At 35.3% G+C, this 25,046-nt stretch overlaps 1 protein-coding gene across 2 annotated transcripts in view; it reads right to left on the bottom strand.

The window, feature by feature from the left end:
* Window positions 1–874: 874 nt before the first annotated feature.
* Window positions 875–25,046, bottom strand: part of FBXO8 (F-box protein 8) — a 37,920-nt gene continuing 13,748 nt past the window's right edge. For both annotated transcript variants that reach the window (XM_042243556.2, XM_004004454.6), the window contains exons 2-6: window positions 24,066–24,402; window positions 22,380–22,506; window positions 5,007–5,125; window positions 2,769–2,965; window positions 875–1,508 (exon numbers count right to left, since the gene is read on the bottom strand). In XM_042243556.2, coding sequence (XP_042099490.1) covers window positions 1,321–1,508; window positions 2,769–2,965; window positions 5,007–5,125; window positions 22,380–22,506; window positions 24,066–24,394 — 960 coding nt within the window. In that variant the 5' untranslated portion in view covers window positions 24,395–24,402 and the 3' untranslated portion in view covers window positions 875–1,320. The remainder of the gene's footprint in view (window positions 1,509–2,768; window positions 2,966–5,006; window positions 5,126–22,379; window positions 22,507–24,065; window positions 24,403–25,046) is intronic.

The raw sequence follows: 25,046 nt of genomic DNA, 5'->3' as shown, positions 1-25,046 counted from the left end.
TCCTACACTTCTTGCAAGGGGCTCCCCCTCCCCCAACTGACTCCCCCTAAACATAGCAGCTGTATCATGCCAAAGCTGATGCTTTTCATCTAGAGACATTTCCAGGGCATTTGTGACTTATCATATAAATGCATTGTTCTTTATCACTCCAATGCTAAGTGTTTTAATGATTAAATAACTGTTAATTAAGATGTTAATTAAGATCCACTTCATACCTTTGCTCTCCATTAAGCAGTAGTTTTACAGGAGTAAATGGCAATCCACTCAGGTATTTTTGCCTGGAGAATCCCATGGACAGAGGAGCATGGCGGGCTACAGTCAATGGGGTCATAGAGAGTCGAACATGACTGAAGTGACTTAGCACCAAGCAGCAGTTTTCCTCTCATTACCCAATCTCATAACATCTGTGAAGGCAGAGCCCCTGTCCAGGTACCAAGAGTACTTGGCACAATATTAGCACATGGAAGGCCCTTGATAATATTTACTGAATGAATGAATAAGACAGTTTACTATCATTCACGACATTCCTTTCCCAACTGATTCTGAGCTGAAATCATCACAATTAGAAGAATAGTAAGATCTGACTAATTATTTTGGATATAAGTTCTAATAGCATTTTGTTCTTATGTGTAGAGACCTTAGATTTTAATGTGTTTTGCTATGGTTTCAAGGACTTCAGACTTAAATAAGGCAGAAATTTTAAAAATGAAGTCAGGTGATGAATTTATGTTTTAAAAATAAGTGCCCATTTTGCCAAGAGACAAATATACTCTTCAAAGTTTGGAAAGTGAAGCTGGTACGGTTTCTATCCAGGTTAGATGCAACTTTTATGAAGACAGTCATAATTTCTTATCAAATAAATCTCAGAACTCAGTTTGAGAGAAAAAGGAAAGGCTTTAGTCAAAATCTTTACAATAAAATAATTATGATTATAAATTTTTAGTTAAATATGTACATATTACATGGTATTTTAAAAAAGAATGGAAATGAATAAAGTTTTCAGGCAAAATCTAATGCACAAATATACCATCTTTTTTAGAATATAACGTCAGTTTAACATTCTTAACAGCTGTGTCAGACAATGGCTCTGCTTTGTGCAAAACATGATAAGCAAAATTAAGAAAAATTCTGCAAAATTCTTTAGTTCCCCAAAGAAGTCACTAAAAAAGAAAAGAGTAAAAGAAAAAGAGTTGTACACTCAAGCTTGATTGTATACAGAGGCTAGAATGACCAGCACTAATGTCACTCCCATATCTGCTAAATAGGTCCTTGGGTAGCTTTAGTTTGCAGTTAAAAGCTGAAGTCCCAGCAACTGTGCCTTTATGCAGCCACATGGCCAATAAGGTAGATGTTGTCATAAAGGTGCCCCACGAAATCTTCACTAATGTTTTGAGCAGCACGCCGGGTATTTCGAATAAATTCTCTTTTTGACATTTTATTCTTCACATGAGGGCTAGTGAGGTCAATGGAAAGTAGAATCAAAGAGTAGCACAGTACATAGACAGCATCTGGAAGGAAAAAGAAACACCTCCAATTATTAGCTGGTTATTAAACAGTGGTCCCAAAGGAAAAGTGTTCATAATTCCAAAAGATTTAGATTAAAATTAAAGAGGACTGCCTGGGCCTTTTCCAATTTGGTGATGAAAGTCTTATGTCCTAGAAACCTCGTCTTCTGGGCAAACAGGGATGTCAATTATCCAAACACCAATTCATTGAGCATTTTCTTCAAATTATTTAGGAATTTTTAGTGAAAAGTCATTCTAAATTTAAAAATTTCACAATTGGTTTTATTTCTCTCTTGCTTTCAAATGTGATATTCCCATTCAACTACCCATAAAATATATTTGTACTCTCAGTATATCCTATTAAAACAAAGTAAGATATTTATTTACATATGCTTTTACAGAAACCTAATTTGGAAGCATTTTACACAACAAGAAAATGTATTAACTTGGTATTAGAAAATAAAATGTAAACATCTCATAAATTATTATTATTCTTATTTAAGATATGTATAAAAGGTCTAAAAAAATTCTATGGAATTTACGTATTAATCTCAAAAGTAAATCTTTAGATTGCTAAACATGAGCCCATGCAGCAAAAAATTTTCTTCTCTATATATTTTCAGGGCAATAGTTGAAGCTTATTGTTATCCTCATGATTCTTGCTACAACTGCTTACTACTACTACTATGGTGTTTATTTTTCCAGAATCTTGCAGTCTTAATAAAGACTGTCTTGCACAAGCATGTTCAACAAATTTCGTATGCTAGGAAAAGGTTTGGCAATCTCTGTAATAAGATAAGAACAACATTCTTGATAGGAAGAAAGAAATAAAGCTGCATCACATGAAAAAATATATAGGTGACTCAGCCTACCTCATGCACACATACATATACACACACAGAGTGAAAACTGTTATATCAAAAATAAACTTTAGTAGAAAAATTCTAGGTGTTACCTATGTAATATGTGTATTATTAAAAGCTTTACAAATAAATCCTCAAGATTTTGATTAGACTAGCAAAAAATTTCCAATGCTTAAGTAAGAATTTACATACTTAAGTGTAACTTTCCTCCTAAAACAGTATATTTACTACATGTAAATAATAGCTTTGACAAACTAGTCACTGCTAGAAGCAATGAAACAACTATTTGTAATTATGGGAAGCATTTTTTCCCCAGAGTGAGGAAAATGTCTCATTTACTACTATTTTTACCCAGAGATGGGAATGGGAGAAGGAAGGAATTCACTATATATATTCTTACCAGGACTAAGGCCAAGTTCTCTCATTAAATCAGGGTTACAAGCACAGAATCTATGTGAGAACTTTGTTATAAGTGTTTCAAGATACTCCCCACGCTCTTCAGGGGCATGGATGTGACGAAAAAATTCTCTCAGTGCATTGGGTAAGAATTGATTTCTAAAGTTATGCAGTGTTACAAGGTCATCCAAGACATCTCTCCTAGTAGAAAAAGGAAAAGGTACAGCTTTAGTTAACTTTTCTCTATTAAAAAAAGATGGGAAACATCATAGATTATTTACTTTTTGGATAAAAATACTTTACTATTTATTACCAGTCTTATAAAGCATATATGTCTTAAAAGTTAAAAAAAATCAAAGTATGATTATCAAGTTAAACAATTTTAAAAAATCTTTCATGAATAGAACAAAAAACAAGATGAAACTAGAAATTTTAATTCTGAAATGAAAAAATGAATTTTTCAGAATTAAAAATGTAACTTCTTTTCAAGACTCTTCTTGGCTAACTTCATATGATCAACAGAATTCTTTACCTTTTTAATTCTGAAAATAAGGAGAATCTACACTTTCTGTACCAATCCACATTGCCAGAGGTAACAACTGCTGATGTGAAGCTTCTTAAAGTGTCTATCTATACCTTAAGAATCTGCTTTTGCTTATTTCATATAGTATAATATGAACAGCTTTCTGTGTTTTTATACATGGATCTAACTCATTCATTCTAATGGCTCCACAGTATCCCATCCTAAGGACATAATTCTAATGAAATACATTTAGGTTGTTTACAATTTGTGTACATATGTGCATATATACTTATTATCAATAGCATTGCAATAATCATGCTTTGGGGTTCCCTGGTGGCTCAGATGATAAAGAATCTGCCTGCAATGCAGGAGACCTGGGTTCAGTCCCTGGATTGTGAAGATTCTTGCCTGGAGAATCCCCATGGACAGAGGAGCCTGGTGGGCTACAGTTCATGGGGTCACAAAGATCAGACATGACTGACTAAGCACAGCACAATCATGCTTTGTTACATTATGCTTCAATCCTCATTAAACTCAACAGTGATTATATGATCATAATCTTAATTTCTACCAGTTGCTTATGGCAGGGACAGGCAAACTACAGCTAGTGGGCCAAATACAACAGAGACCCATGGGCTGTTCTTTAAATAAAGCTTTATTAGAACATAGCTTTTCTCATTTGTTTACTTATTGTCCATGTCTGCTTTGATGACACAATGGCATAGTTATAAGTAGTTGCAACAGAGATCATATGTCCTTCAAAGTCTAAAATATTTACAGAAAAATCAGGTTTTTCCAAAAAACAAAACAAAACAAAAAAAACCTGCCAATCCATCGGTACCCAGCATTTCAGGACAAAAAGAGTTAATGATACCATCTTTATGTAAGAAATTTTTTTCAGTGACCAATATGCTGGACTGTGCACCCCTCAAGGCTAGGGATTATGTTTTAACCAACTTCCCACTGCAAATTCTAGCAAAGTTCCTGGCATATAATAAATACAAATTGTTGGAAAATCCTGAGAAATTAAACAAAAATGAGAATCATAATGAAAAGGTAAACCTATTTTTGCAACATTCTTTAGATTACTATGTGATCTATAATTTTAAAAATCATAGTTTATGGTGATATCATATCAAAATATTATCACAATATTTTTATGTCCTTGATACCCAGAATTCAAGATTATAAATGAATAACTATCAAGTCAGGACAGCACATCAGACACTGCCTCTGGAGAGTACACTATTAAATCATACTTTCCAAATTTTCAGACTTTTACATGACACTTTTCATGTACTGTATCACAAATATATACCTCTTATACCTCTAGGATTTGTGTTTATGAGTACAATTTGTCTATTTGATTTTTGCATGGGCAATTTCAAAATTCAGAACTTTTAGCTACCAAACACTTAGATCTTAGGGCTAGTTATTAAGGAAAAAAGGCTTCAACTTTCTCAAAAATATTTGGTTTTGTGATCTTTGCTATCACAAAGATGTTGGACTTCCTGGGCTTTTTTTTAATGTTTACAACAGTAAACAGTAAACTCACAGGCAAGTTCAGGTCCACAAGAGTAATGATTTGCAAGGTACAGGAATCTTTTCCGTCTTCACTCAATTTTACAACTAGATGACTGTGATTTTTAAAGTAAAACTTAACTAATTAAAAGCATTCCTCAACTCTTTTCTCATGAAAAATTAAATTCATTTTTTTACCTTTCATCAAGATAAATTCTCAGTTTTTTCCAATTTAGTGTCCTTGTACAGAAGATAAACTTTGCTATTTCCTTTGGTGAATCATCAAGGATGCCCTTGGACATAAAGTAGTTCACTCCCTAAGACAGAAAGACAAGTCTACATAAATAAAATCAGTCTTCATTTATAAATTTAACAATTAGGCAATAGCAAAACAATAGCTATAGAGTCTTTCCAGCATCGACAGACTGTTCATAGCTTTTGCATGCAAAATACAAGCTAAAACTTGAACTGACACTATTATTTATGGTTGACAGTTTACATGCAATGAAAAGTAGGAAATTCAAAGTTAAGACTTCTAAAGAAAGTCTGATTCAATTTTCTGACTTATGTCAATTAAAAAAAAGTATCCAAAAATATCACCTAAACTGGGTTATGGGTAGGGGTAACGAATAACTATTACACAGATTTTAAAAATAAGCCTTGTAATGAAAACTTCAATTGCCTAATGGAAAACATGAAAGTTCAGATACACATTCTAACACACTTTTCAAGGAAACAGATTCTTGAGACAAAAGGATTCTCCAAATCACAGACTAGCATTTTTTGGGGCTGGGGTGGGGAAGAATAATAGTGAAGTTATTTAACTTAAAGTAAAATGGGCAGAATCCTAGACTAGTTTATGGGTTGTATATAGTTTGGCTTTAAGTATTGTCACGTTCTGTAAGAATTTGGCTCCAATACACACTGAGGCAAAACATAGTAAGACAAAACAATTTCAATGTTTTTCATAGGGTTTATCTTTGAATTTCCTTTTCTCTGCATGCCAAATCTCCCAGAGAAGCATTATCCATAAGGTTGTGCCCTACTTTAGATTTAAACCAACAACAACAAAACAGCAACAACAAAAAAATCAAACACTGAAACCAATGTTTTCTCATGTATATGAAGGTCACATTCAAATAAATGTCTCATGTGGATTTGAATGTGCAGTTATTGAAATAAAAGGCAGGTGTGTTTATTTCAACTCACAGTTATCCAGATACATGCATTCCCATGAATGTTCATGTCTGGATAATAGCACAATGTGTGCAGTTAATTGGTAGAGAAAATGACATATTATGTACACGTAACATACTGTTTTCACACATAAATTCCTTCAGCATTTCTTCCCTTTACAAACAATGACACAGTACTCAGAAACACTGCATACATTAGGAACTCAAAGAGTTGGAAGAATTTTTATAAAAACTCCCATAAAATTTTTATATTACATTTTTAGAGCAATTTGGTACCATGAGGTTACACTTTTGAAAGGTTATAATTATCTATAGAATGTAATTCAAAAAGATAAGATTTTTATACAAAATTAATTTTATGAGCCATCAAGATAATAGGATATTAGCAATGTTATCAAATTTTCATGAGAATTTTAAAAGTGTAAAAGCAATCCTAAAAGCATTGATTTTAAAAAGCACTGACTTTAAAAAGAACAAAGTGTGAGAACATGTGACTCTGTCAACTCAGTGGGAAGCCATCTTTCAGACTGCACTGTACCCGGATAGGAGGCTAGAGCATGTAATATGGTCAAGATGGAAAGGAAAGCCAAGGAACCTGTTTGCAGTAAGGCTCTCAGCAATAGCCTGAGGGGGTAGGAACCAGGGAAATAGGAATGAGTTTTCCATCCTTCCCTCCATTAGTTTGAACAATCGAGAGTTGACTGTATATTTAATTAATCTACTTAGCAAGATTAAGTCAGGTTTGATTTCTTTTCCAAAATTCATCCATTTAAAAAGTGTAACAAAATATTAGAAGTTATTTCCAGTGTTAATTTTAATCCAAGTGATTCAAAGACAAAGGCATGTCAGTTAAGTAGTAATGAACAGGTTCTTTATTCAAGCTTACTTGTAAATCAGTATTTAAGAGATACAAAACTAATTCTAATTTACTTTCTAAAAATTTACAAAATATAAAAAAACTAATGTGATCTATTAAATAGTATATAATTCTCTAATTATATGATATATGCCATTTTTAATATTGCTTGATGCTCCTCACTTATAAACAAACACTGGCCTTTGCTTTATGCAAGCATCATAAAATTATTGGTCATTTCCTCTTTCTATGGACTACATGTTTGAAAATTTAACATATAATCTCACTTGAGTTCTCCAAAATCAATTAAACGCAGAGGAGGAAGCAGATGGTTTTAAACACAATCCTGAAAACCAGCAACACAAACTTGAAACCAGTAGCACTGTTGGTTTTGAGGAAAGACAGCCTCAGTTTCAAGCCTGGGATTCCTCTGGAAAGGAAGATTACTTCAGAAGGGCTGTTGGAGTGAAGGGTTAAGAGATGACACAACATAAAAAGGCATAGGACCAGATTACAATTGTCTTCAATAAGCAAGCTGGCAACCATCCAAAACTATCTTGTTTTGTAAGCAGTAAATACAAAAGAAACTACAGCATGAACTCTGTTGAGTAACTATACATTTGTTTAATACGTGTATAAGTATTGTTGATTTTTAAATAAAGTTTCAGAAGAATGTTACAGAAGAATCCCTAGACCATATTGGAGGTGTTGTTTAATCACTAAGTTGCGACCCCATGAACTGCAGCACGCCAGGCTTTCCTGTCCTTCACTATCTCCCAGAGTTTGCTCAGACTCATGTCTATTGAGTTGGTGATTGCTATCCAATCAACTCATTCTCTGTCACCCCCTTTTCCTCTTGCCCTCAATCTTTTCCAGCATCAGAATCTTTTCCAGTGAGTCAGCTCTTCGCATCAGGTGGCCAAAGAATCGGAGCTCCAGCTTCAGAATGGTGCCGAAATCAATCAAAAGGGTGGATTTCCTTTAGGGATTGACTGATTTGATCTCCTTGCTGGCCAAAGGATTCTATCACCAAGAGTCTTCTCCAGCACCACAGTTCAAAAGCATCAATTCTTTGGTACTCAGCTGTCTTTATAGTCCACGTCTCACAACCGTACATGACTACTGCAAAAACCATAGCTTTGACTAGACGGACCTTTGTCAGCAAAGTGATGTCTCTGCTTTTTAATACCCTGTCTAGGTTTGTTACAGCTATTCTTCCAAGGAGCAAGAGCCTTTCAATTTTGTGGCTGCAGTCACCATCCACAGTGATTTTGGAGCCCAAGGAAATGAAATCTGACACTGTTTCCACATTTTCCCCATCTATTTGCCATGAAGTTATGGGACCAGATGCCATGATCTTCATTTTTTGAATGCTGAGTTCTAAGCCAGCTTTTTCACTCTTCTCTTTCACCTTCATCAAGAGGCTCTTTAGTTCCTCTTAGCTTCCTGCCATAAGAATGGTGTCATCTGTGTATCTGAGGTTATTGATATTTCTCCTGGTACTCTTGATTCCAGCTTGTGCTTCATCCAGCCTAGCATTTAACATGATGTACCCTGGTGGCTCAGAGGTTTAAGTGTCTGCCTGGAATGCAGGAGACCAGGGTTCGATCCCTGGGTCGGGAAGATCCCCTGGAGAAGGAAATGGCAACCCACTCTCAGTACTCTTGCCTGGAGAATCCCATGGAGGGAGGAGCCTGGTAGGCTACAGTCTATGGGGTCGCAAAGAGTCAGACATGACTGAGCGACTTCACTTTCACTTTTACCCTGCACATAAGTTAAATAAGCAGGGTGACAATATACAGCCTTGACGTACTGCTTTCCCAATTTTGAACCAGTCTGTTGTTTCATGTCAGCAACCAATCTGTTGCTTCCTGAATACAGGTTTCTCAGATGGTAGGTAATGTGGAGAATTCCATAGACAGAGGAATATGCTAGACTCTATAGCATTAATGATAGTTATTAATCAGGACTAGAACTCTCAGCAGTATAGATATGTGCTTCTGTGAGTCTGTGTCTTATAGGTAGCAAGGAAATCATGACCCAGTACTAGTCTAAATTAATACAGTTTCCAGAAAAAGGAAGGGTGTAGCTCATTATCATCCACATGATATAGTAAAATAAGTGTTCAATTCTGGGTGTTGCGTTTTATGGGACATATTGACAAACTAGAACCATCCGAATAAAGGAAACCAGGGTCTGAGTGGGTTGTAGGAAGGTTAGACTTTATGTTAAATAAGGAAGAACCAAGGGAGATAGAGATATTAGGTCTAAAGATGAAGCTATTTAGGAAAGAAGAAAAGATTAAGACATTGAGACATCTGAAGAGGTTAAGACTTGTGACATCTGTGTCACAAAGAAAATAAACAGTGTGTGGTTTGATTTAAACTGATGAAACTTAGAACTTCTTGCCCCCCCAAATACATACTGCTAGGTTTTCAGTGATAGAAAGTAACAAGTATCAGAGTTTCACTTTAAGAATATATAAAAATAGTGACTTTCAAGGGGTCCCTTTTCACATAGTAATGGGAAAAGTAGAAAACTAAGGCATGAGCAAGGTGAGAAAATTGAATACAAATCTACTGACTTAACGTAGTAGTACGTGTGTGTTAGTCGCTCAGTCATATCCAATCCTTTGTGACCCCATGGATTGTAGCCCATCAGGCTCCTCTGTCCATGGGATTCTCCAGATAAGAATACTGGAATGGGTTGCCATAGGAGAAAAAAATGGCAAAATTAATGGCAAAAAAGTAAGAGGACATAATTGGAGCTGCAAGTAGAGGAGAACAGGGGAAAGGATCGAAAATACAGGTGGGGTCTAAGATACTTTCTCAGTCTGGAGGACAGGATGGCTGTACTGGTTCAGAGACAGGTGTTTGGAGAAAGCATTAAAAGACAAAAACAGAGTGCATGTTGGTTTTCTTTTTAGGGAAGATAAGCCATCCAGAAAGAGTTGGACAAGAGCAAACTCTTGGCTCCTTGAGCAAAATGGTAAAGATTTCTATTAACAGTGGTGGAGGGTATAACAGGAAATCCGTTAGGAACAAACAAAAGGAATGGTAAGCAGCAATGAAAACCCAAGAGCAGTTAAGGTGAATTCATCTCATCTCATGTTAAAGCTTTCAATAGAATACATGCTTTCAGTGATTCAAAGATTATATACATATATATATATCAAGAAATTCTGTAAAGCATCCTCCCTGGAGTATGTCACTAAAATTTATTATGCAAATGACAGCACCAAGACTTAAACAATATAATTAGAGTGGTAAGTTGTTTAGACATAAGGTTTATTTAGGTAGCAAAAACAAGTAAGTTAAGAAAACATCTGCAAATAGCTAAAACCAATATTAAGAAGGCATTCAGACTGAAGAACGATGTGTTGAATGAAGCTCAGTCCCCATTTTCTTATTACTGTAAGAATGGCTCTTTCACACAGCCATTTCTGTTTTAAGATATACATCCTTTGCTTTTCTTCTATTGTATTAAACTCATGTTTTTCTCTATTTCTGGAGAAGGAAATGGCAACCCACTGCAGTACTCTTGCCTGGAGCATCCTGTGGAGGGAGGAGCCTGGTAGGCTACAGTCCGTGGGATCTCAGAGTCGGACACGACTGAGTGACTGAGCGAGCGACATGTTTTTCTCTATTTTTAAAAATAAAATCATTACTACCCATAGTGTACTTCAAAGGCAAAAATCTACTATATATATGTTCAGAACCAAAAAATATATATCTGGGGACAAAGTGAATTCTAGGAAACTAGGCATGTAAAGTACTGACTTCTGCTGTGAACCTAAAACTGCTTTAAATGATAAAGTCTTAATATTTTATTTTTTTAAGTGCTGAATACTAGTACTGAAAGTACTGGCAATTGGCCCAGACACTTGGCAGAAACATTGTGTAACAGTTGGTATCAATAGAAAAAATTACTAATAAAACAAAACTGACATACTAGGGAGTATCTTTAATGTGTTTTCCTAAAGAACAACTTAGGAAAGAAATTTAGTGAAAAAATTTGCTTTAACTAGCTTTGTTCAAACTTGCTGTTGTAGAAAATGTAAAAAACAAGTATTACAGCTACTACTTTTCAGGTAATAAATCTGTCCTTTGAGCATTACAACAGAAAGCAAACTGGAGACCGTATTTGATTTCCTTTTTAAAAGGACATTTGAAAGCTTTTAGAATAACAATCCTTAAATTTTAACAATAAATATTTATAAAATGAAATACTTCAATCTAGATTTCTAATTTTTGTTTCAATATGGAACTGATCTATTAATAGTCAAGTGTACATTTTAATCACAGGGAAATGAGCAATTGAAATGTAACATTTTCATACAAAAAAAAAACATAAGAATAAGATATATTATAAAAGCTTTAATTTTAAAATTTTAATTATTTCTAAAAAAAGTTAGCACATCAGGGGAAGCCCTTCCCCCAGTCAGAGTATTCCCATTGTCTTATTTGAAAATAGCAGCAGCAGTGGCTAAGATGACAGCTCTGACACTATTTTTCCTTTTTCTAGTGCTATCATAATTGCCAATAAAAATGTAAAATCTATTAATATTAGCCAGCGCAGAATTTCTCATTCTTCCTGTTTATTTAGAGAACATGGGCACTATAGTTAATGGAAAAAACACTAGGAAAAATGGAAAAATTCTTCTAGGGATATATATTCTGCAAATTAAAATATCAACACTTTGTATTTTAGCTGAAGTAAAATAAAGATTATATTACTTAAAGGGCAAGTTTTAAAGCTAGGTATCCATGTTTTTATGCTGTCATTTCGTTTCATTCTACCCACTAAGTTTAGCTATGCCACTCTCTGGTGTACAACACTGTCCTTCAGCATGTAACTTCAGAAATGTCACACAATACTTTTACTCATGGTAATTTAATTATCGTTAATCTAGTCAATAGATTGAAAAGACTAAAGGAAAAGCTCTGACCAAATTTTTAAAGTTCTCTAACTGGAATTGGTCAGAACCCCATATTCTGTCTGGAAGATGATGAAAAGTCATGAGTATGGAATATGGACTGAAGTCAGCTTACTCATGGACCTGTTTGAGTTGGCAAGGATTTTAGTCTCCGAAAACAATTTATGGAGGGCTTTTGGTACATGAAAGTACACAATGCTGAGGAACTGCTAAGAACAGTCACACCTACACCCTAAATTATTTGTGGCTATTAGAAAATGTCAACAGGAAACTCAAAAAAAGCAGGGATAGTTCAAAGAAAATAAAAAGAAAAATGGAAAATCATCTCTAATGGAGTCCAGGAAAAATGGAGGCGAGGTGGAGGACAGATCTCTCTGTTTCTTTTTCATAGGAGAGAAAGCAATGCCATCAGACAAAAATAACATGAACTTCGTTGTCTAAGGTTTCAAATAACACTACAAAGTTCCTATTCATTGGTTCTAACAGCTTCAAACAGAAAGCAAGCTGTATCTGTGAGTTCTAAGAGTCACCAGGAGTCACACCCGTCACTGGGACAGACCACTGCATGAAGATGACGTTACTTCCAAAGTGATAAATTACTCAGTTCACTTCAGTTCAGTCCCTCAGTCATGTCTGACTCTTTGTGACCTCATGGACTGCATGCCACGCCTCCCTGTCCATCACCAACTCCCGGAGTTTACTCAAACTGATGTCTGTTGAGTCAGTGATGCCATCCAACCATCTTATCCTCTGTCGCCCCCGTCTTCTCCTGCCTTTAATCTTTCCCAGCATCAAGGTCTTTTCAAATGAGTCAGTTCTTCACATTAGGTGGCCAAAGTATTGGAGTTTCAGTTTCAACATCAGTCCTTCCAATGAATATTCAGGACTGATTTCCTTTAGGGTGGACTGGCTGGATCTCCTTGCTGTCGAAGGGACTCTCAAGAGTCTTCTCCAACACCACAGTTCAAAAGCATCAATTCTTTGGCGCTCAGCTTTCTTTATAGTCCACTCTCACATCCATACACGACCACTGGAAAAACCATAGCCTTGACTAGCTGGGCTTTTGTTGGCAAAGGAATGACTCTATTTTTTAATACGCTCTCTAGGTTGGTCATAACTTTTCTTCCAAGGACTTAGGTGTCTTTTAATTTCTTGGCTGCAGTCACCATCTGCAGTGATTCTGGAGCCCCCCAAAATAAAGTCTGTCACTGTTTTCCACTGTTTCCCATCTATTTCCCATGAAGTGATGGGACCAGATGTCATGATCTTAGTTTTCTGAATGTTGAGCTTTAAGCCAACTTTTTCACTCTCCTCTTTCATTTTCATCAAGAGGCTCTTTAGTTCTTCTTTGCTTTCTGTCCTAAGAGGAGATAAATTACTACTAAAAGTTAAATATAGCAATCATTATTGTAATTATATTGACAAAATTGCTGGTAGGCTATGTAAGTTTCTAGAAAAGCTATCTCTAATCTGTCTGTAAATTAGAAAAAGATAGCATTAATCAAAATATGGAGATAAATCTCTATTAGGTTAAGGTATGGTTACTAACACTTCAAACTAATGACAAAGTGACACATTTAAGCACTAACGTTATGTCTAGAATTCCTGCTTTATAAAAATCACACACAAACATTTCACTTGCCATATGCGCATTTACAGAAATATACATACACACATACATATATAGCTATTTAAATGACAGACTTTGATAAATAAAACTTACAATTTTATATTATCTGGAATATACATTTATAAATATATTTTACCAGCTCTGAAGCAATTTTCAAATAAACAAGACTTTTTAAATGCTTTCCTGACTGGGAACAAATGAATACTTTTAAAAGCACATTAAAAAAAAAAAAAGATTTTTCAAAAACCCAAATCTTATTACTAGAGAAGTTGGGGTTTAAATGGTAGTTTTGTTGTCATCACATGTGCATACTCTTTCATGTAACTGAAGTCTCTGTTCATCCTACCACTATTTCAGCCAAACATGTTTAAATTTGAGCATAATGCTGTATGTACCTTGATTTATTGCTTAAAATGTCTTTTAAAAGATTAAGCATTACCATTGAACCAAAAAGTTACTGGTTAATAACACTATTATTAAAATATGCAAAAACTGCTCATCACATGTCAGAAAACAAAATTAAAGGCAAAGTTTATCACTATCTAAAGCTGGAAGATGCTGGTATTTCTGATACATACTTGATGAAGGACCATTACTCAGGTGTAAAATATTTATCTACTACAACTGAAAAGTTCCAGGAGACAAAGAACCCCTAAGCCTAGAGCAGTACCTGCTGCTGATACTATGGTGTGTGCAGTTGTGCTTCTAGTATAAAATAAAGCTACAGTTTGGTGAGCACTAAGCATTTAACACATACTATTTCATTAAATCTTCATGACACCTCCATGATATACATACTACTATTATTCCCATTTTGGAGTTGGGGAAATTGAAGCACAGAAGGTGTAAATAATTTGCCAGAGGCCAAAGTTATATGCCTAGGAAGTGCAGAGATACTTAATAAATATCTGTTGAATGAATGCTCAACTCTTTCTGTATAAAGCTTCCAGGTAACTTTCAAGAGAAACTGTAAACTTATAAGGATTATATAATTCAAACAGCGGGGAGAAAAGACAATTGTAACATAAAAAAGAAAAAAAAGTATATCTAAAACCTATGAGTTAGATAGGTGCACCATGAACACCTCAAATTATAAACTCATAAAGGTTGAAATCACTATTCCAAAAATAAAAAGCGACATGTCATTCTAATGATATATTTAATTATATTTATATTTTTGCTAATAAGTGGTTCAGAAAGAGCTTAAGACTTTTATTATATAGAAGGTATCTCTAAAAATCTTATGAAAGGGAAAAACGTTACATAATCTTATGGATAAATGTACACTATAACTAGCTGGTTGAAAATGCATAGTGTTTCTTTAATACTTCCATATTTCAAAGCTGCAATTAAATTGATAGATGGTGTGCAACTGATGATATCCAATAATTGAGGAAATATTGTCCTTTCAATTTCTGATAAAGCCGTCATATTTGAGTGACATCTACTGTGACACTGGTAGCAACAATTTCAAATTCAGGAAAGACATTCAGGGGAGACAACTACTTCTAATGGTAAAGCTGAGAACTTAAATCTAGAAAGCGATGTCAAGTTTCACTGAAACTGTGATTACATCAGATAAAGAAGAACACTGGAGAGGTGTCAAGCTGGTCAGATAGGGTATAATTAGGAAATAAAAGACAAACAGAATTTTCTTGGAAATGTATTTAAACTATAAATACAATACTGCAGTTTCTAGGAACATTTATCTAAATTGGTAACTAAATTCATACAAAGAAAAAAATCTCCCTAATTTTTAGCATTTCCTATTTTAAAATATGAAGTATGAGTGCTGTGGTGTCAAAAATATTCTAATTAAAATATACTAATTTTATTCTTTCCTCTAATTCTTAGTCCTCAGTACACTGTGCATTAATTTCAGTATGCTTTTACTCCAGTAGCAAATTAGTACTTCCTATAACATACAGAGGGCTTCTCTCATAGCTCAGTTGGTAAAGAATGTGCCTGCAATGCAGGAGACCCCAGTTTGATTCCTGGGTCAGGAAGATCCCCTGGAGAAGGGAAAGGCTACCCACTCTAGTATTCTGGCCTGGAGAATTCCACGGACTGTATGGTCCATGGGGTCGCAAAGAGTTGGACACAGCTGAGCGACGTAACATACAGAGGAAAACAAAAGCAAAGCCCATCAGGTGGTTTGGGTGATGAATAAACTATGGAATACTCTAGTCCTGAATCTTTTTCAATTAGATACAGACTAGAAAGGGGCCTGGGAAACTAATTTTCTCTGAAGCTTCTGAAAGGTTTATGCCAAGTCTATAAATGTCCTTCTGCAGACTGATTCTAAACCACGTGTGGGAATGACTTGGGAGACAGGGGAGGGTATGGGAGGATGGTCAAAGATACAGCAGGGTCAGGACAAAGTGTAAAATAAAGTTGACCTAGTAGACACCAGACAAAACCAACACATGACAGATCCGGTTGAAACAGACAGAAACATACATACATACGCACATACCGACATATACATCATGTTGCCCTTAAGACAGTTTTAACGTTTAGTATGACTAAATGCTTAGTTATGTATGACTAACTTTAGTTTAGTATGACTTGACTAGCTGTACCAGGTAGAAGGTTATTAAGTTATCTAGACAGAGGTTAATTAATATTCAGTGTCTGAGAGGCAGAGTTTTTTTGTACTTTGACTCTAACGATGATCAAGGTAAAGGGATTTTGCTAATGAATGAGAGCATTTTAGGTCTTTTGAGTATATATATATTTTTTTATAGAGAAGGTATATATGGTAAGGGATTCCTCTCATTGTCAACAAGCTCTTTTTGCTCTAAATAAATTCTCATCAGCAAACTGAAGATAAAATTAATTTGCTAATGAGAACCAGCAATGTCTATTTTTTCTGAAAAAACTTGGCTCAGAATTACATGTCAAACTCCTATGAGTTTGGGTGATGATGATTATGTAGCATTAGTAGGTTTTAACTACAAAGAGCAGGAACCTCAATTCAAAAAATGTACAGTGATTTATTGCCTCGTATAAGAAGTCCCAAATTACTAAGGCTCTAGGATTTTTAGGCTCACACACAGAACACAGACCCAATTCTTTCTTTCCAGTGTGTCTTTCTGGGTGTGTTAACAACCTACATGGCTGCAAGGTGGTCAGAGGTGTTTCTATCACTCCATCCCTATACACCCATGTCCAGAAGTACACGTGTGCACAGACAGCACACAGTATTCTTTCTTCCAATCTCATAGGTTGGCGCTGCATTACATGGATGTCATGGAAGCCAAAGGGAATGAAAGCAACATGATTAGCTTGCGATAATCTATACTCAACTCCTGAAGAATGGAGCTGGCTGTTGAGGGCCTTTATCTATTGAGGTATCTAAGTGATGGGATTTAAATCCTACCCATTTAGGACTATAGGGATTTAAAAAAAAATAACTTTCACAATAGTGGAACTGGAAGGAACTCTCCTGAGTTCTGCTTATATTCTTTCGTTTTTCCACACTGTGTAGCAGTAACTATTGCCTTCTGGTAATTAAGTATAGTCACTTCAACCACAGAATAATTATCTACGCTTGTACCTTTTCTTCCTCCCTTTAGGTCTACTTGTTCAGTGGCAGGAGGACCTAAAACAGCAAGAGGGTGGTCTCTGTAAGCAATTTGAATTGTTGTGTCTCTGGTGTCGATACTCTTGCCTTGACTATTAATGTCTCTAAACCAGCAAAGCCCCAGGAACAAGGGAAGCAGAATCACACATTTTTCGAGTGGCTCACTAGTGAAAACACTGCTGCAGACTCTTGGAAGCCTGCTCAAAGGCCGTTTTGCTCTTTCACTGCTTCTAGCATCTCAGCCACAGTTTCTAAATCATGTTAAGTCTAAGCCAATTGCATAACCCTTTCTCTTCTGTTCTCCACTGGTCTAGAGGTGTTCATGTGATTCAGTTTGGGTCATAAGACATGAGCAGAAGCATACTGAAGGCTCCAGAAAAGAATTTTTTCTCCTTAATCAGCATAAGGAATTTGAGGAGTTTGCCGCTGATCTTTGTGCTGAGGGTACTTTCATATGAGAATGTGATGCCTTGAGTAGTGGTAGCCAGTCAACACATTGAGCTCCCACTGTATCACTGAAACAACTTTGGGATACCCATCCTGGGTGTCTTCTGAAGCAAATAAATTTATACGGCTTAAACCATTATTAGGGTCTTTGTTCTTTCAAGCCAAAAACACCTAGATGAACCATACAGGGAAAGTGGGTACTAAAGGTACATCATAAAATGTGGTACTGAGTAGAGCAGCACAGTGAAGGGGAGTGAGGACCCAATCATTCCTAGACACATTTTAGTTTGTGACATTAGCTAAGAGCTTAGGCATTCTCTCTCTGTGCTATGAGGCACTGTTTAAAGTACACCCATCTGACTGTCAAACTGGCTCAGGTTCTACTATATGGCTTAAGTTTATTCCTAAGAGACTGCTCTAACTTCAGTGAAAAGATAAAGTCAAACTTCAAGGCCTGCAGAGCTGGGATAAAACCCCAAAAAGCGGCACATTTGCCAAACTAAAAAGCATCTTTTGTGGCCTGTCAATCTTCCCTGGGAATACCCCTGTTGCAGGAGATTTAACAGAGTTAGTATAGAGAATGAGACACCAAGGGTATGCTGATGAATGATCTGTTCCAAGTTATTGACACAAGTACTTAATCAGTGTCTAGAGGTAGTTATTTGAATACAATATTGCTAACAGGTTTGATGTCCTACCCTTAATTTTCCACACTTAACATGTTTGACTACAATCAAAATATAGAACATGAATAAAACTCTTGGTTGTCTAGACTCAACTCTGTTTTATTATTATTATTATTGTAATTAATACTATCAGACCAAAGGAAAGAGAACAAAAACTTATAGATCCATAGACTTTAAATAGGAAAGGAGATTACAGATAAAACAAACATCATATAGCTGTCAGTGAATAATAGGGTATTTCCATCATTTAATCCAGGTTTATTAATTCATTTAGAAACACATTCACACAGAGTTAAGACTACAGATAATCTACCCTAGCATACCTCAGAATGTGTTCCCCAGAATGTTACTTTATAGCCCTCCACCCCACCTCGCCAAAAAGAGACTATGACAAAAAATCTCACTCACAACACTTTCCTCTTAGATATTCACAATGGGCATCAATATATTATAAAGTCTTTGAAAAGTTATTCTTTAAATAAGCCAACTAATTGTAACTTATCATGATCAAATTTATTAGACTTGGGAAATCTCTTGACTGTGTCCATTATCTTGTGGAATAATTATTCCAAAAAATACATTTGGGAAATGTGTACTTCCTGATGATATCAGAGTTTTCTACCTCCAGGAAAATAGTTACTGTTCATCACTGCTTCTATGGTATGAAGTCATGGCAATGAACATTTTGGTGCTGTATATTGGAACAAAAAGGTAAGATTTTATACATGAGACAATGTAAAAATTGAGTACAAACACCCAAGTCCTTTTCTATAATGGAGAACTCCTCCAAATTTCCTGTTTATATTTTACCTGGTCCAACAACAAAAAGATGATCCCTTGAAAATAATTTGCTTACACATTTACATCTAAAATATATGCGTAGGTAAAATTTAAAATGTTTCTTATAATAGATTTTATCCCAGATCTGTCCAATAAAATACATATAACTGTATGCATGTGGCCCTTTCTACATGAACACAGGAAAAATGTGCTTATATAGTGTTTAAAAAGACTTCTTTACCTGACCCCAGTGAGGATATTGGTGCTTCCCTGATGGCTCAGACGGTAAAGCGTCTGCCTGCAATGCGGGAGACCTAGGTTTGATCCCTGGATCAGGAAGATCCCCTAGAGAAGGAAATGGCAATCCACTCCAGTACTCTTGCCTGGAAAATTCCACGGACAGACAAGCCTGGTGGGCTACAGTCCACGGGGTTGCAAAGAGTCGGACATGACTGAGTGACTTCACTTTAATGAGGATATTATTTTAAAAATTTATAAACATATACAGAAACAAAAATAAGCCTATAACATAAAGTTAAACCATGTTCACTACCAATTTCAGCCTCTAAATTTACAAATAACTATGTCAAGAAAACATTTATTACTCAGTGGAATAAGTTACTGGTTTATAAGTAAAATTACTTTATTATAATAATGCTGGGGAATAAAATCACACACGTAACTTGTACATGCAGGGGAAATATGGCCTAATATAAACAGATGGTTTTTAGCACATTCCTTTACTAGAATGTGGTCACCTGCCACAAGGTACACAAGCTCATGCACAAGATCAAGACTTTACATACAGCTGAGATCACAACGTCATGCATATAACAGCAGCGTGCTAGACAATCGTACCACAAACTGTGCAGAAGTTCTCCCCCACCCCATGAGCCACTGCCAGCAGCTGCTGTGGAGTTTGGTTACCCATATCCGTGACATGAACGATGTCCTTTGGAGAATCTTGCTCCCTGTGGCTGTAAGTATTCTTATTTTTATAATATTTTAATGATGCTTGCTATCAAAATGTTAAGTACAGAACTAGAAATTATGGAAAAGTAGATTTATTACAATACTGAACAATTATATACATCTTATCTCAGGTACTTAAAATAAACACCGCTTACATTTAAACATAACATCGAACGTAATTAATTTACTTCTCAGGCTTAAATAAACCCAAATAATACATCTGATGACAGTGCTCCAGTGAGGGGGAAAAAATAATCAACCTCCATAGGTACTTTCTGATTGCTAGCACTAAAAAATCATGGCAAGAGTCATTCTAAGACCTGGCTGAAATATGACTCATGTAGGTGAGTTCTATATAAAAACATCTACTAGGATGCTCTTTTGATTATATTTTCGTTGGTTAAACAACCAAACTGACATTGATTATTTATCAGTCAATGAAAGCAAGTGTAGAATATTAATTAAAATATACTTCTCCTCATTTCCCTGCACCTACAAGTGTAGTTCAATGTCCTTCCATGCCTACTTATGTCCTAAGGGTACTCTGGTAAAGAGAGAATTAGATTTTGTTATTAGGCAACAGCTGCTTGCTGAGAGCCTGGGTGATGTTCATAAAAGTACAGAAGCAGAATTCTGGAACCAAAGTCACTTTGAATGGTTTAGTTCCATGCTCCCTGACAACAGTATGTGCCCCTTTCAGAACAGTGAATTCAATACTTCTGGAATGCTCCAGGATATCTTTGAATCAGGTCAGGGAGTAAAAGAAAGAAAATACAGCCAACTCTCAATAACAATGGGAGGTAGGATGGATAAGTAAAAATCTGAAGATCTAAAAATCTTATTTTTAATTAGTAACTTGAATCCCCTCTTTAAGCAAACATTTGACTTTTATAGTTTATTGTCAGATAAAGAGGACTTTAATCTTACCTCTTTTCTCTGCCCCCCTCCAAACACTCTAGAGGAGGTACAAAAGAACTCTACAGTCTGATATATGTAGCTGCAAAGATGGAAACATATTTTGACATCTAACTTTTCCAATTTAGATATTTAAAACTACCCATATAATATTCTAGTATATAAGGACCTATCTATAGTTTCATTTTTGCATAAAAAGGATGCTTTATAATTTATTTTAAAAATGGTACTCTTTTAGCAAGGAATGACTACTTACCATAATCAATATGAGCAATTACATCCAACTTTTCTGACTTTGAAAAGCTACAACTCAGTACTTACCAAGTTACACTTTCCTTAGAATGTAATATTTGCAACTGATATGAATTGGGGATGACAGTTTTGCTCAACATTGGCATAATTCATGACTGGAGCCAGCATGACGTGATAAATTAGTCCTAATAAGACAGGCCTGTTATAGCTGCCTTTCCTGATTCCCACATATCTAGAGTAAAACACCATATCCCTCTGCCTCAATTTTCTAGTAATCATCATTCGAATAACTCAAGATACTAATGCAAAATATTTCTTATTGTAACACTAGTCATATGCCTGTTTAAACTGACAACATCAATATTATACTGGTTTTAAATGTATACTTTGAGCTTTAACTTCTAATAAATCATTCTACTTTCATTAAAAGTATGTCTTCTATTCATTGAAAATAAAAGTGGTGAAAGAAGAGAACAAATATAACATATCTGTTCTTTATAACATATTTGCTTTATAACATATATACTTTGCTGTATTCGTGGGGCTAAGACTTAAATGATCCACCCAAAAGTCATAGTTCTGAGTGTTATACAATTTCTATTAGATTTATAAGAATAGGAAACATTTCTACAAATCTGAACTTTTCCAGAATATATTGAAATAAGAATAGGGGAGAAGGGGAGCCAGCAATAGAACTGTCTTCATATTTTGATCACTCATATCTTAAGAAATGATTAAATAATTAATTCATTTCAAGAAGTTCTTTTTGATTCTCCCACTCTCTCTCTTCTTTATTTGTATTTGCTTATTGTCTTAAGGAAAAAAATCAGAGAATTAATGCAAAATTATGCAATTTTTATAACAATCTATAAGTTGTTTCTATGTTATCATGGGATTAAGATTTTTAAAGGCATTATTTAAAGATATTTTGATGTGTCACGAACTAGAAAAATATCCTTTGTATCCTCTGATAATCATAACGAAGTGGAAATGAGGAAATGAAGAAAATGCTGCAGATAAAGTCTGATGAATATATTTTGTGCTCTCAACTGATAATGCAGTGGTATCTCAACCAAATGTAGGCGATGGCTGCGTGTGCGTCATGGAAGCTGCCATACAGAGCGAGCAGATAGCAAGATTTGTACTTGACACAGTAAGGAAGAAAGAAATGACTGAGTCATACAGCAATTACTCCAAATACTGGGCTTCACAGTGATTCAAAAGTCATGTTCAGAGACTTATAATTTTACTTGCAAATGTATTATGTTGGAGCAATTAAGTTCAACAGTTACAAATGTTCAAATTCTTCACTTACCTCATCTGGGTTGGCATTAAAGGTGAGACTGCCTTCATCCAGCTGCATGTACAATTTTCTGAAAGAAAATCCTAGAGGTGGGTTCTTGTTGTAAATGGAACAGTGACCCCAAGTGGATTTACACAGCCTGGAAGTATGATAAAAGTCAAATGAGAAAACATGACCAGATTGAATCTTCTAAGTTAAAGATGTAATACATGATAAAACAGTGATATGAAATGATATAAAATTGGATTTTACAGCTCTGAAGTATAAACTGCTTAATTTTATGCTTGTTTTATTTATTTACTAGAGTAAAACAGACAAACATCTTCAAATTCTGACACTTAATAAATGTGAATTAAAAAGATTAGTAATATTCGAGTCCCACTGAAGTTAAACATTAATGATGACAATGATAACAGCTAACATTTACCAAGTGCTTAACAGATGTCAGGCACTATTTAAAGCATTGTAATAGTATTAATTTGCTTAATTTTTACAACCATCCTATGATTTGGCACTACAGATAAACACAGACACCATAAAAAAAGCTGCCTATGGTCACACAGCTAATTTGTGTAGAGGCAGGATCTGAATCAAAGGAACTTACTCTCAAGCTTGCAGTACTAACCAAGAGTCTAAACAGAATTAAACAATTATGTGCTCCATTGTGAAATATAACTCAGCGGGGGATGGGGGAACTGCTGGACAGAGGGAGAAACTGTAATGCTGTAACTTTAATACTTAAATGAAAAGTTGCAACATTAAGATTAGTATATGTTAGGATATTGCTTTAAAACACTGGTTCTTTACTATCAGAGCTAAACATGACTTTTTTACAAAATCTGTAATACTTAAAATACCTCAAAACACACTGTTTCTATTAATACACATTGGGACACTTGTTTCCAATTTTGTTCAAGGGCATTAGCTACTGGTTATTATTTGAAAGCTAACCTTTCATCTTGTTACAATTCCTAGAAATTCTGGATGGATACCATAGTTTCACTTTCTGATATTATTGATTTTTGACTCAAACTTCCAAATTTCCTTCTTTTCTCTCTTTTACACACACACGCACAGAGAGAGAGAGAGAGCGAGCTTACAGGAAAATAAGAAAGTTACTATCTCAGCCTGTAACACCAAAATTTCTGAGGAAAGTGGGTAGAATATTCACTTTTACATGGGAATATCTTCTTCATAGTTAATTTATATCATTGCATTTTTTTCCCCAGCCAAATGAGATGATTCTGCAACAGGGAGTTTAGTAACTTGTTTAGAAAATTATCAATATTTTAACAGCCTCTTTACTCTATTCCCATAGCTTTTGACTTTTATTACTAAGCTATGTAAAGGCAACAGAACCTCTCCTAAATTAAAAACCAAAAAGCCAGCCTTTAAATTTATCAAGGAAAAAAAAATCAAGAGTCAGAGATATAGGCATAAAGGAAGCGTTTCTCTTAGAAATGAACAATCTAGATTTAAATCCCAAATGAAAACTATATTCTGACTGAGTTCTGATAAGCATAGAAATAAACTTTTTTTTTTTTTTACAAAGTTCAAATATAGGACCATAAATTAAGTTTGATGGGAATATTACAATGGAAAAAAGCAGCACTCCACCCTCCAAAAAAAAAAAAAAAAAGCATTTAGGCAAGGTTATACTTAGAGATATCTGGGTCAAATATGGTGAGTTGAACTTACCCTTGCCAGAGAAGTTCATCATTGGCCAGGTCCTGCCAAACGCAAGAAGCTAAGCAGAGGTCGGTCGCATTCAGGTAGGACAAGATGGTAAAGCTTAGTTCAGGAGGCAGCATTTCCAAATTAATGAATCCTTCCTGTTCTTTAGACTTTCTTGTCTTCAGAAGATGATATATGTCAATGCCCCCCTGGACGTGTTTGCGATGACTGGTGTGAGACATGTTGCTGGCAGCCACCCTCCTGCTCTGCTCTCTGCTGAAGTAGCCTTGCTCACCGTAGCCTTCCTGCTGTAGCTGCTGGTTTCTGGCCACTCTCCACAGCCCCTGACCCATCTGCAAGCCTGGGAGAAAAGCCAGAATGGAGTAAGGCTCCATTAAGAAAGTAATCCACCTTTCCCTGCAGTACGACAGGTCTACACGAAGCATTCGTTTATCAGAATTAACATGCCTCATTAAAACATATTAAATGGAATAGCAAATTACAAAGAACAGTCAGAACATTGTAAGTATGAAACTTGGATATGGAGAACTATTTGGTTTGATTATCACCTTTATCTCGGTTTGCTAACTGCTTTTAAAATCCACAGGTGACATAATCATTTTTCACAAGGTAAGATTTAAAAGTTACTGACGTCCTAAAGACTCTTACAAAATTATAATTATGTGGACTTATGGGCCAGTATTAAATATAACTCTGATCAGAGCACAGGACTTCATTTAAAAGGTCCTACACACTGCTTTTTATCACAACCCAGGCTAAGCTAAGCTAGCCCCTTTTAACCAAATTCCCAGATGCATAACAGCTGTGAAACAGGCTTTTCGTTTAATTCTTGCCAGTCTGCTCTTAAGTTGTTGGCTGTAATAAAATGTAACATAGGCCCTGAAGTCTAATTCAGAAACCTTATAAATTAGACACCTAGATCTCCACCATAAAGAGCTCAGTGATGACTATTTGGTTCTGTTGCTGCTTTAAATACAAATCTTA

This window comes from Ovis aries, chromosome 2 (genome assembly GCF_016772045.2).
Source record: "Ovis aries strain OAR_USU_Benz2616 breed Rambouillet chromosome 2, ARS-UI_Ramb_v3.0, whole genome shotgun sequence".
Classification (NCBI taxonomy): domain Eukaryota; kingdom Metazoa; phylum Chordata; class Mammalia; order Artiodactyla; family Bovidae; genus Ovis; species Ovis aries.
This window is presented reverse-complemented; position numbering and strand designations above follow the sequence as displayed.